The sequence below is a fragment of the Fundulus heteroclitus genome, chromosome 21 (assembly GCF_011125445.2).
Source record: "Fundulus heteroclitus isolate FHET01 chromosome 21, MU-UCD_Fhet_4.1, whole genome shotgun sequence".
In the NCBI taxonomy this organism is placed as follows: Eukaryota; Metazoa; Chordata; class Actinopteri; order Cyprinodontiformes; family Fundulidae; genus Fundulus; species Fundulus heteroclitus.
Genome location: NC_046381.1, coordinates 28574591 through 28587441, shown reverse-complemented (window position 1 = coordinate 28587441; position 12851 = coordinate 28574591). Strand labels below are relative to the sequence as shown.

General features: G+C 42.1%; 1 protein-coding gene across 4 annotated transcripts in view; it reads right to left on the bottom strand.

Moving 5' to 3' along the window:
* Positions 1–3729, bottom strand: part of slc12a7b (solute carrier family 12 member 7b) — a 76178-nt gene extending 72449 nt beyond the window's left edge. For 3 of the 4 annotated variants that reach the window (XM_012871177.3, XM_012871180.3, XM_012871181.3), the window contains exon 1: positions 3402–3728. In XM_012871177.3, coding sequence (XP_012726631.2) covers positions 3402–3633 — 232 coding nt within the window. In that variant the 5' untranslated portion in view covers positions 3634–3728. Of the gene's footprint in view, positions 1–3401 lie in introns of all 4 variants that reach the window. The other variant, XM_012871178.3, reaches the window with a different exon arrangement.
* Between the last annotated feature and the right edge of the window lie 9122 nt (positions 3730–12851).

Here is a 12851-nt window from a genome sequence, read left to right as displayed (position 1 = left end):
TCTGCCCCTCGTCACTAAAAATACCACAAGGTGTTTCCTTGTGTAATGGAAAGCGCCTGACCGTCCGTCACCCCGACATTTTCTGAACTCATTATCAGCAGCAGTCACCAGCTTCATCCCGCAGACACGCAGTTTCAGGAGAGGCACCTCCTGAGGAGGAAATTAATCACCACAAAACAAACTGCGCCGGCCACTGCCATTCATCAGGCACTGAACGCTGAACAAGAAGGGAAAAGAAAGCAAAAAGTGTCGCAGTGATAAACAGCTCCTGGTGTTTCAGAGTTATTATCTCTTGCCAACGACGTAGTGGTGCTTTTGAAACGCCCGCGCTTCTACGGCTGAACGATATGGACTGATTATTTAGATTATTTAGGCCTTGGAAGGAACACAGCTGGCCACTTTTTTAGCAAAAACGATGACAGAGGAGCCAGAAGTGAAATCAGCTGAGATCGACACGCCGTGGCTGCGACTGCCAGCTTCCCGTGTCCACAGAGGAGACAGGCTCTTCCTCAGGATCAAGTAACAGAGACTTACTCTGACATGTGCTGGTGAAAGCCCACGTACAATCCTCTCCATCGCTGGCGACAGAGAGATTTACAGCAGAGGCCGCGACAAACAGCGAGCACACATAATGCCACCATGACGGCCCAGATCCGCGTCCACCGCAGCTCTTCCCGCCGACATCTGAATGAAACTCAATCCTTTTGTTGAACCCGAGCAGACCCGTCTCAACTTGTTGTACGATTACATTTTTTTTTTTTGGTGGGATTTTTGTAGGGAAATGGTGTGGAAAACATTTTCCCTGGCTTTGCTGCTTGTCGCTGGCTAGACACCCCTAATCATTCCAGCGCCGCTATACACAGCATGAAGTAGGACCAACCGGTCACTTTTCAAACTTGGATGGGATCTCGTTGGTATCTGCAGTGCAGACACCAGCTCACGTGTTAGTCGGCCGTCGTTTAGCTGTGGCTCTGAGCCAGAGAGACATTTTTCAGGCTTAACATAACACACTGGCTCGCTGTGTCAAGAGCAAGCCTCTTCCACGTCCCGGTGATTCATAACAAGTCCATCAACCACTCCACTTACTCCCTGACTCAATTTGTTCAGCCATGCTCTCTTTTTAAAGACACGGAAATCTAATTGATGGTTTCACGGCCGCTGCTCTCTAACTCTTTTATGGCTTTATGAGCAGATTTTATTGTGGTGAGTGGAGTTAATCAGATGGGTCTCAGGAAAAGCAGCCCAGACAAGGTCCGTCTAAGCCCCGCCTCAACCGGTGACCCATCAGAACGTCAGAAAGCCAGATGAGCCTCAGTGTGCTCTACTGATCACCAATCAATACACACATCAGACAGCTCCCACCCCACACCCGGCCATCATGTCGCACGCTTCCATGACCAACAGGGCCGGGCAGCTCCTCTGGAGCCTTCTTCCTACCCGTGTGTCGCTATAGAAACCTTGTTTGTCAGCTACCGCAGGAACATGGTCTGAGTGCAAGGAGAGCAAACAGAGTAAAGCGGAAGGATTTGGCTGAATGTCAATAGTCACATGGATCAATACGGCTTGTAAAATAAAGTGATAGTAAAAGGGGAAATACTCCTAGAAATCACCTGTTGACTGGAACAGGACCTAAGCAGTGACCTCCCAGAAGAAAACCCAAATAACCAACCTTTGTTCAGATCAGTGAACACACCATACGTAAGCCCCAACAATCACACTGACAGAAAGTCTTCACTGTGGATGCAATTACAGAGTGAAGAAGACACGGACATAGGTAATCGGAAAAAAAATCTGTATGTGAACACGGAAATCGAAACATTGCGATGGGATTAAGCTCAAACCTGGAATGAAATCGTATTCTGAACGAGATGGGGTGATTTACGCCGATCTTTAACCCGGCAGCGTCCATTTGAACACTTGTTTGGGTCGCGTCGTTCGGATACGGCCAAGCTAAGCGTGTGCTCGGAAAACACAAAACCAACACACTTCCACATTTGCTTGTTTTGGGGTTGTTGTTTTAATTAAAGATGGAAACATCTTCTGTGGGTTTTTTTTTTTTTTTTTTTTTTTTTTTTAGGGGAATTTAACAACTCATAAACGACATATTCGGATTTTTTATTTTTCAATCCGGTCAAGGAGTTTTGCACATGTAAGCAAAGCTAACGAGGTCTTTAAAATAAAGTCAGACCAAAGAACACACATAAAAAAGCAATATAAAAGGAAACCATTTCCTTCATGGCAAGACATGTCTGCAGATCATTCAGGGTGCAAAGCTTTCAGTAGCGGTCAAGTTGCTGTCCAATCCCTTTATTTACCCTTTCTAACATGAAACATCCTGAATTTGGAAATATATTCAGTCAAGGAAAGAGCTACATTGTAGAGGAAATACACACAAAGACTGTTGTTTTATTGCTAGACGTACAAACTGCACTAATTGCTCATCTAAGCCACAAAACCCAGTGTAAAAGATCAACTGTATAAGCGCTTTGTTTTTCTCTTCCTCTCCTCCGGCAGGTCTGACCTCACCTCCTCCTCCTCTCCTCTGAGCAGGAAGGCTGGGAAAAATTATGTCAATGCTGTTCTTGTATCTTCTTATAGTATACATTAAAAAAATAAACATTCAGAATTGCCCAAAACCAGCAAAGGTAGAACAAAGTTGTACAAAATCCAGGGATCAGAAATGGGACACAACACTCTGATCAGTGCGTATTTAAATTAAAAAAAATTACTAGCACACAAAATGAACAAATACCTCTTTAAAAACGACTTTGTTTCGGCCAAGTGTGAAACAACTTATTGTTTCCTGAGACAGAGCATCAATATTGCGCCAAAGATATGAGTGTAGAAGACATTGGCTGCAGACAAAGACCAGCTTCCCGTTCCTTGTATTTATTTGCTGCTGTTTGCTCTTAAAGATAAGACAGCAGGCATTTGGGATTTTTCCATCAATCAAAGGTGCCTTGAATCAGGTCGTTCCTCTCGATCCCACAGGGATCTGTGTTGCCTGTGTCCTGCTAGCAGAGACAGAGCCAGGCAGGACCTGATGGTCCAGGACAGACTCAGTGGAAGTCCACCCTCCCGAAGTTTAAGCTAGCTGAGTAAAACCTTAATAACTATTAAAATACCCCCTACTGTGTTCAGCTGATTTTTTTTTTTTTTTTACAAAGACTCTGCTAATTAAACAACCACCTTTTAGGAATATGCGGAACTACATTTTCACTATTTGTACAACTAGCTTCTCCTTGACTTCGCCCGGCTGTGGTTTAGGGGGGTGCAGTTACCCCAAACTTCATCAGCCTCCCGCGGTAAACAGCACTACAACCAAACGCCCGACAGCAACACGTCTAATCCAGTGAGATAAGAAGTGGGACACGGACTAATGTCTGAGCCAGCTGTCTTACCGTACTTATTAGGCTCCCTGTTGTACTCCAGGATCGGTACCGCCGCCTCGGGGTCCTGCGGTTCGAACACGGAGTCTTCCAACGGCTCTTTTTCCTCCGCGGTGCCAGCCCCGCTGCCGACGCTGCCACCGGTGTCCGGTGCCGGGTGAGCCCCAGTGGTCCCCGGGTGCTCTCCCTCCCTGGGACCCATCCCTCCGGTGTCCACAGGGACCACCACAAATCTCTCCCCCATGTTGTTTTTCGTCTCTTTTTTTTTTTGGTTCTTCGCGCTAAAGGAAACACGCACCGTTGGGCTCTGCCTGTCGGAGCCGTCACTGACGCTCAGGATACGCTCACGCGCTGATCAGAGGATTGATTACAGTAGCGTAAGGCCCGCCCCCGCCTTTCTCTGATTGGTCCAGAGGGGTAAGGCGCGCCGTCAATCACCAACGGCAGCGAATCGAGAGTTATTTGAAATCATTTGTTTAATAAGAAAGTTTTAATATAAGCAGAAACTTGCTCTTCTCACGCTAACCACGAGAGATAGCACAGTTGGAAGTAAAGAGCTAAAACAGACAGAAACATGCTTTTTGCACACCCTCCGCTGGATCTTGACTGCCGCCCTAGGCGAGTCCCTGCTTGCATCCCTTCTCACAGATAATAAGAATACAAACATCATTCGTGCCCCTGGCAAATCTATATGGAAGTATTTATTTAGCTGTCCTGTCATGTTTATTCATTTCAGCAACTCAATTAATTTGGTAAAACCAATCATGCACATTAAAACAAAGACGTTAAATAAGTTAATTGTCATGATTTTTCCAAATGAAAACGCACGCACACACACACACACACACACACACACACACACACACACACACACACACACACACACACACACACACACACACACACACACACACACACACACACACACACACACACACAACTGCACCGCACCTAAAAGTTTAACTGTGCAGCTGAAAAGAACATTCTTTAAATGGTTTCATTTAAACATTCTTTAAATGGTGTAATGACTTTCTGAAGACCCAAATAAAAATGCATTAAATAAATAGCGTATACGAGATGGAGCTTTGCTATCACAGTGGAGTTTGTATGCTGGCATGTTACTGTGCCCACTGCAAGCTTCCCTAATGATCTCAAAATGATAGGGTGATTAACACCGACTCTTAACATCCTCTGCTATCTATAGCCCTGCCACTGCAGCTCTCTCCGTAGATCATTTTAATTTAAAAAGTAATGATAGTTTAGTCATTTAGCCTACACCCCCGCCTTATTAACTCTGGTATGTTCCAGCTTAGAATAAATGTTTTGTCAATACATCAGGATAAAATGACCTCTCATGTTTCCAAGCACTTTCGACACGTAGTCTCTGGGGAACAGGTTTTTAAGCATTCTCAGAAACAGCACAGGAACCAAAAATATCTAAAATGACCAGCATGCATCTGTTTCCTTTTTTTTTTGTCACAGATTATGTAGGCAAAAAATAATCTTCTAATACTGTAAATACATCCCCCAAAAAACCTTAAAGGCATGCGGGTTATGAGCATGACCCCTTGACTGAGATCACTGAAGCACCAGCCTTAAAGAATCCAACAGGTCACTGTACCAAGTAACAGGATCTCAGCATAGCAAAATACTTGATGAAGCACGATAAGTTGAGGTCAGTGGGTCACACTAAAGCCTCTGCAGGGGGTTGTGTTCTCCTAACATGCAGGGTTAGGGTACAGTTGTAACTTGGCTGCTCATGGTCTACAAATCAAAGCATTTAAAGCTTAAAATTGTCATACAGTGAAAGAATCGCAGGTCCTCAAGGAAGTAGTCACGCCAGTTCAGTTCTTTTGGGGATAGCATAGGCCACGCTGAAGTCCAGAATTGTACAGTTTCATATTTCCAGATTATTGCAAAATAAATCAAATAACATTTTGTCATAACTCAAACTTAAAAATAACTCAAACTTAAGCAAAATTTTTTTTATCTCAAGCTTGTATGTGATACATACAAAGTAATGTATTGATATGAAAGGAAGATAATTCATGTTTTTTAGATTATTTATTTAAAATTAACAGAACAACAGAAAACTGGGGCTACCTGCATTTGCCTTCACCCCGTCCACTCCCATAGAGTGCCCCTGTGTGTATTTTAATCTCAGTATAAATCCAGCTGTTCTGTGAAGACCTCAGAGGTTTGTTAGAGGACACTAGAGAATAATGTGAGCAAGAAGCTCATGGTAACTCAAGGGGAGCTGCAGAGCTCCGCGGCTCAGGTGTGTGTAAGTGCGTTGTCTTTTTGACAGAGTCTGTCAAAAAGACAACGCACTAAACCAATCTAGCTTTTATCATGGAGTCATAAAATAAAGATATTTAAAAAAAAAAAAAAACACCAAAAAGAAGTCGCATTTGCAGTTTGCCACAGGAAGCTGCGCTGGTCTGATGGGACCAAAATTGAACTTATATAACATACATGCAAAGCACAGTGTGTATTGCCAAACAATGACTGCACATCCTCCTGAACACCCCATCCCCATCATGCTGATGCTTTGATGGGAAGATGGATGGAGCTGAATGGAGGGCAAGGAAAAAATTATAAAACATGAATCATTTCCCTTCCGCTTCACAAACATGTGTTGGCATGTCACATAAAGTTCCAATAAAACACATTGAAGTTTGTTGTTGCAACGTGACAAAATGGGGGGGGGGGAATTAAACGAGCATGGATATATTTGCTAGGCAATGTATCTATGTGTGTTTGGGTGTCCGTGTGGGGAACATGGCAGCATTAGAAACTATTTTTAAGTTGCTCTCTTTTTTATCCCCACTGTTTATGTATAGCAGTAAATAAAATAAATGTCTGTCAATAAGAACATTAGATCCAACTTGTCTTACCACCCTGTTACAACTTTAAGGAATGTATGTCATCTTTGAATCTGTATCCCAACATGTTCTAATTAAAAACCCATTGCTCTGTATATTATATATTACCCATTTAATATACTTGGACCACATTCATTTTTCATTAAAGGAACTCGTAAATTCTGACCAGGAAACCCTTTATTTACTTGACATCCAAGCAAAACGTATTTAGAGCGAATATTCTGGAAGAGCTCCAGACACCATTCAGACAGTAATTGCTTGAAGGGTGTCGCATGGACCAAAATAGACAGCTGGCAGAACAGTTGGATGACCGATGGGTGGGAGCATAAGCGGGGGTGGAGATGGGCCCTGTGGACGGTACAGAGGCAGTTTGAATGAGTTCTCTTAGCTATCAAAATGACAGGGAAGTACAGAAGTGATTCCCCGAGCAGATATTCTAATGCAGGCCATAAAACAGAGTGGATAGATCGCGTGCTGGGTTTGAGACAGAGCTGACAAAGTCTTTTGTAATCCACCATGTCCATGTTGTTTTATTCATCTGCAGCTAAACTCATCACCTCAGTACAGAGTCATTCATAGGCTGGAAGGAGTGAATTGCAGATTGCTTGTGCCAGAACAGCAGCAGCCTGTTCTGAGTGAGAAAATGTCAGGAATCATTTTGGATCTACCCTAGATTTCATCATATACAGCACAGCCTACTTTATTTTGTTAGTGCCACCATCTCCAAACCACTATCCTTAACTGGTCTCGCCATCATTTTGTAAAACTCCATGTAATCTCTTGCAGCTATGATAAACTACCCCTGACACTGCCGTCTACCCAATCCACCCCTGTCTCCGCTGTCCTTTGAATGCTTTCTGATTTTATAAGTTTGCTCACTTGCAGAGAAAGGAAATGTAATTTTAATGGCAAGATACAGAATACTAACCAAAACTCCATAAAGCAAAGTACACGAGAGTAACAAATCTATTTGCATATATTGTTAGACAGAAGTACCTGGTCCCCAGCACCCAGAATTCAATTTTTATGATCAGTTTCTTGCCAATGTAGCAAACAGATCAATCACTCAATCGCACACAGTCATGACCTCAGCTCATTAAGGGGAAGAAGCATACCTTTCCCTACAATCAATTTCTTCTATTCCAACCTCTCCACCACCAAGGACAGACAAAAGCATTGTTTTGTCCGTCAGGGCTGTTTCATCCTCCCCACAGTGGTCACAGTACCCTGTGTTATGCTTTTCTACATTAATAAGTGTATAATTAGGTACTGTATGTCCAAATGTTTGTCGTGTTATTATTCAGTTATTTCTTCTGCTACCTTTCCATTAAAACCATCTTCCTTTTCTTCCCCCATCTTTCTGTCATTCCTTCTCTCTGAATTACAAATTGTAAAGTTCTTCCTTAGTTAGGTGGATTGCAACCCTTTGTGTTACATAGTGCCAATTACTGTACAGGAGTAACCTGGAGCTCTGATATGTCAATCATCTAGGGGTGGGATCAAATGTTTGTAGGTGATCCAGTGCCCCCCCGGCCCTCCTTTTAGTTCCACCCTTGTGTAAAATGGCCGTCAGAGCTCCTTGGAAGATCTTGGTGAGGGATCAGCCCATGGCTACATGTGAAGTGAATGGTCATTATCTTGAAGCAGTTGGCTCCGGGATCTATAAAAAATACCATTGGTAGCCCACTGCTTAAAATCTTGTAATGCCCTGTGATAACAGACTTAAAAAGTATGTTTTCAGGCTGTATTTCTGTCAAGACTACAGGGAAAGTTTGACATACTGAGAACCCATTGATAGGTCATGTAGTTAGAAAGCTTGGATGAGAAACTTGTCTTCCTTCAGCTAGACCAATGACAAAGTGCTATGGATGGGTCTTCCGGAATGGTCTAAAACTCACTATAGGAATATCTATGGAGGTAGTTTAATCTTTGAGCTGAAAAGAGACAGCCAACAATCCTATATTTAGAGACTTTCTATTTCAAAGAGTTAGCCAGAATCCCTCCTGAGGCACATGTACACCTATTGACCACCAACAGAAAATGTCTTTCTGCCAACAAAGACTTGTCCACCAAGTACTTAATCATGTTGGCAAATGCATTACACTCAATGACATCTAAATCAATTTCTAAGTACTGGATGCCTCCCTTAGTCTCAGTGAAATTACCATATGAGAAACTGTACTTCTTTCAGCTTGACTGTTCCACCTGCTTCATGCTTATTTATTCACGTGTGATCTGTCCTGCTTCAGCTGTCTTCCATTCCTCTTCTCTCTAGAGCCATTTTTCACCTGTTCCACCACTCTCAACATAAATCACAATGTCACATGCAAGCATCACTGACCTAATCTCTTTACCTCTCCACCACCAATACTAAATGGAAATGTTCTGTAATGTTCCTTGATGTAACCCTACCTTTAAACCACCTACTAATACTGCCATATACCTCACCACCATCTTCCTGCTCAGCCAAGTTTCTGCAACCATCCTCATCTACTCTTCTCTACCACATAGGACAGTTCCTCAGTTGGGAGCCTATCAAAAAGCATGTCCTTCCTTGCAGATTAAAATTATGACTCACTCAGTAAATGTAAATGCAATCATCTGACTTCACCTTTCACACATGGCGCGTTGTGAGTATAACTCAATCTAAAAGTATAACTCAATCTGCTCTTTATCTTTGAGATGAAGGTATGTGAGTGTGTCCAGGGCCATTTCAAGAATCATTTGGATTTACTGACAGAATGCAAGTGACGGGGAGGCCTGTGCAGCTGACCGCTTTAGACAGCAACAGTGTCAGTGGAAAAAATGGAAGTGCAGTCCATAAACAGTCTCCTCCCATCAGACTCTGTTGCCACAGAGACTGCCCTCTGGGAAGTAACCGAGCAAACAGGCTGCAGAGGTAGTTGTTGTTAAGAGGGCCCCAGTGGAATAAATTCAGCCCTTTTAACTCAGCTTTATGGTTGTATTGATTTTAATGGAAAACATCAGCTGTGTGACATACGGAGCTTTGCAAAACTATCTGTGGTCCCATTCCTGGTCACAAACTTCAATGTGTTTTTAGAGCGATTTTATATAATAAATTATACTAGCGCGCTGGAGAATTTACCTGACTCCGCCAGATAGATTTGCTCCGCATATCTGCGAGTGAAACCTTGAAAGCTCGCGAGATCAGGATGGTCTCCCGAGGCTACTGGAGAATAGCAGGTACCTGTATTCAGCACCATCTGAAAATAGAGTCAAATTGCATGTAACTTAATCTTATCTGATGATTCCAGTTGTGCTATTAAGGCCTCAAAGGTTGGAGAACATTAGAAAACAAACGGCATCATGCAAAAGTTCAAAAGGTATGAATACTTTAAATGATGTAGGAAGCTCTTCCCTGTCCTAAATTCACTTATTTGAGTTTAGAAGTAACAAAGGTATTTGTTTTGGATTAATATCTCAGGCAAACTGTGAATGTCTCTCTCAGCACTTTAAGCACCAGTAACTACTTAATTTATTTCCTTAGGATCAGGTGATCTGAAGTGGGCAGCTACACTGAGTTCTCTTTCTAAAGTTTCCTCTGTGACGGCCTCAGCAGTCATTTACTGCAAGGCAGCGCTCCGGAGACTGCCTCAGCTGTGTTGGGGAAATTACCGGAGCCAATGGTGCGTGCTCGAACTGAATGTGGGGCAGAGATACATCATGAAAAGGAACTTTTATTCTGAAATGGGGCCCCTGCTGCGTTGTCATTGTGCTGCTCCTGTCACAGCAGCGAGGGATGGTGGGTCATCAGCGGCACATCCTTGGTTGGAAAGTCAGCTCAAATCTCAGTGGGGTGTGGGATTAAAGAGTTTGCTGAGGACCTGCGAGGTAGCAAGACAGCTGCCATGTCTACATATGAGCAGGAGTCTAGCAGGCTCTCTCCCCTCTAATATTTGCAACGCAGAATGTACAATGTATGAATCCTAAAAAGAGAAAAGCAAACAGACAAGCACTGAAGATAGATTTTTTTTCCATAATAAAACAATTTTTTTAGCAAAACTGTCAAAATTATCTAATTTATCTGAGCCAAAACTGTAACATTCTGTTGTGGTTTAGGTTATTTTCAGTTTGCCAACTTTCTGTTTTAGGATTTATTTCTGTGTTGTGTTGTTTTTGATTTGTGATTAGTCTGTATGTTCATTCAATTGCTTTCACCTGTTTTGGTTAATTGGTCCCGCCCTGCTCACCTGCTCCATCCTCCTATTTAAGTCTACCTTAGTTGTTTGTGTGTTGCCGGTACGTCTTGTGTTTATCCCTCTCGCCAGCCTGCGGTAAGCTCTTTCCAGCCTCTGATTATTTTTGTGTACAACCTGACTGTCTGCCAGTCCGTGCCTGTGCTGTTATTTGCCTTTCAGTTTTTTGAGTCCGCCTTTTTGCCACCTGGATTTTGTTAATAAACCCCTTTTTTAAAATACAGCTCCGTGTCTGGCTCACATTTGGGTTCAACATTAGCAATTCATTACAAAAACAGAAAAGGTTAAATGTAAGTAACACTGGAACTAAGATTGTTTTCACATATAAATTCTTATTTATCAAAACTGTTTTCATTAATATTGTCAATGTAAAAGCTTATCAGGTCTGCAGGGCGGTGTACGCTCTGAACAGCTCGACCGTCCGCAGGGCAACACAGAGACATACAGAACTAACAACTATGCATACACACTAACTCCTCAATGTAATTTAGAGTAACCAATTAACCTCACACACAGGTTTGATTGCCTGCATGTGCAATAGTCACACAAAGTACTACTTCTGATAGCAAATATGTTGCAGAGCTTGAATGCACGCCGAGTAGTAAAACGGCTCAAGTTATTAACTGTGGTTAGTCAGCTCACCAAAAAACCAACAATGAAAAATTCTGTCTAGTTTTCCAACATCGAAGTGGAACATAGCTGGGTTCGGTGTGACATTTTTCATTGAGTGGAGTTCTGACTGAAACAGAACGCTGTGTTCCTTTGGCTAAAGGAATACATGTGGCCCCACACCAAGCTCTACCATCAGCTATCAGGACCAACACCAAGAAAACTTATGACCAAGAAAAACAACCCACTACACTTGGTCAGTGCCTCTCAAATAGTGGGGCGTGCTCCGGAGAGGGGACATGAAGGTACTGCAGGGGGGTGCAAAAACAGCCTTGCCTTTTCTGTCCAAAATACAGACTTTCTAAATGTGACAACAGCACCCCCTGCTGTTTGGTCTGTACCTGCGGTCAGTAGTATGATGAATACTATTAATAAACTCCAGCGAGCCCCCTTTCAAATGGGCTTGAGCTCTTAAGCAACAATAACGCTCTTGTAGCTGACTAACTGTGAGACCAACACACACTTATATGTCCAGATCTTCATATGAGACCCCTCCACTAAAGTGTCTACCAAATATATAATAGCATGCCACATTTTCAATTTCAAGAATAAATTCCAAATTTCAGAAATTGTGCAAAACTATGCTAAAATGGCACAAAAGAGTAGGGGTCCACCTGGATTTTTTTTTTCAGTCGAAACATGTATAGCTTCTCAATTGTTTGTTGTGTGGACACCAAAAGATGTAACCAAAATGTGGTAGTTACAATTTATTATGTACAAGTAAGACGTTTTGTATGTAAGCATTTGTTTATTTTTCTTTAGGCGAAAATTTTTATTTTTTCGGGCATTTAAATCCTTTACTCAAGCCCAGAATAGTTCACTCTCAAACTGTCACATCTATATCATCCTCCAGGACCTCTATGTTAGTTGATAACAAGGTTAGCCATTTAAGCATTGAGAGAAGTTGAGAAATGCCTAATAAAGCATGAGTATGCACTTTTGGAAAATAGACCCTTGGGTTTAAAAGTTTAAAAAAGTACTAAACTTAATGTAACTGATGTTTATCTTTAATATAAATGGTTTGATATATTTGCCAAATGAGGTTAATAGCTTGTTAAAAGTTGACTGTGGGTATTTATCTTAATATTATATAGTTAAAGTGTGGCATTGTTGAATCCTACCAATATTTAGAAAGGGACTCTGGATAAACATCAGGACGACAACTTTAATGCATTGAAACAAACCAAACAAAAAAAACGCTTAGTTACATTTTTGACCAATTTTGTTGGGTTGCAGGCACCTGAAAAATTTTACTTCTTCAAGGAGGGGAGGGGGGCAACAAAATATATTCGAGAACCACTGCACTAGGTTCAGTATCAGGTGCATAACAGGTGAGAAAAGAGGAAGGATATTCTGAGCACCATGCAGCCAGAGAAAGCCTCCACGCTTCTGATGCTCTCTGGCATCTTATTAGTAGTACTGGTACTTTAAATCAGGGGTTCCCAAACTTTTCAGCCTGCGACCCCTCAAACTAGTGACCCACTTTTAGCAACTGGGAGTTTTTTCTTTTTAGGGGAAATTATAAAAATAAAATCAGAATATTTTGAAAATACACTTGTAAAATTATGAATATTTTCGTAAGAACTCTTACGGAAAAAAGTCCACCCTTCCTCCTGCATTAAAATGAGGAATGTTGTGTCACGCTTTAATGCAGTTGAACCCGATTTTTAGCCAGACACAGAGTTACGTTT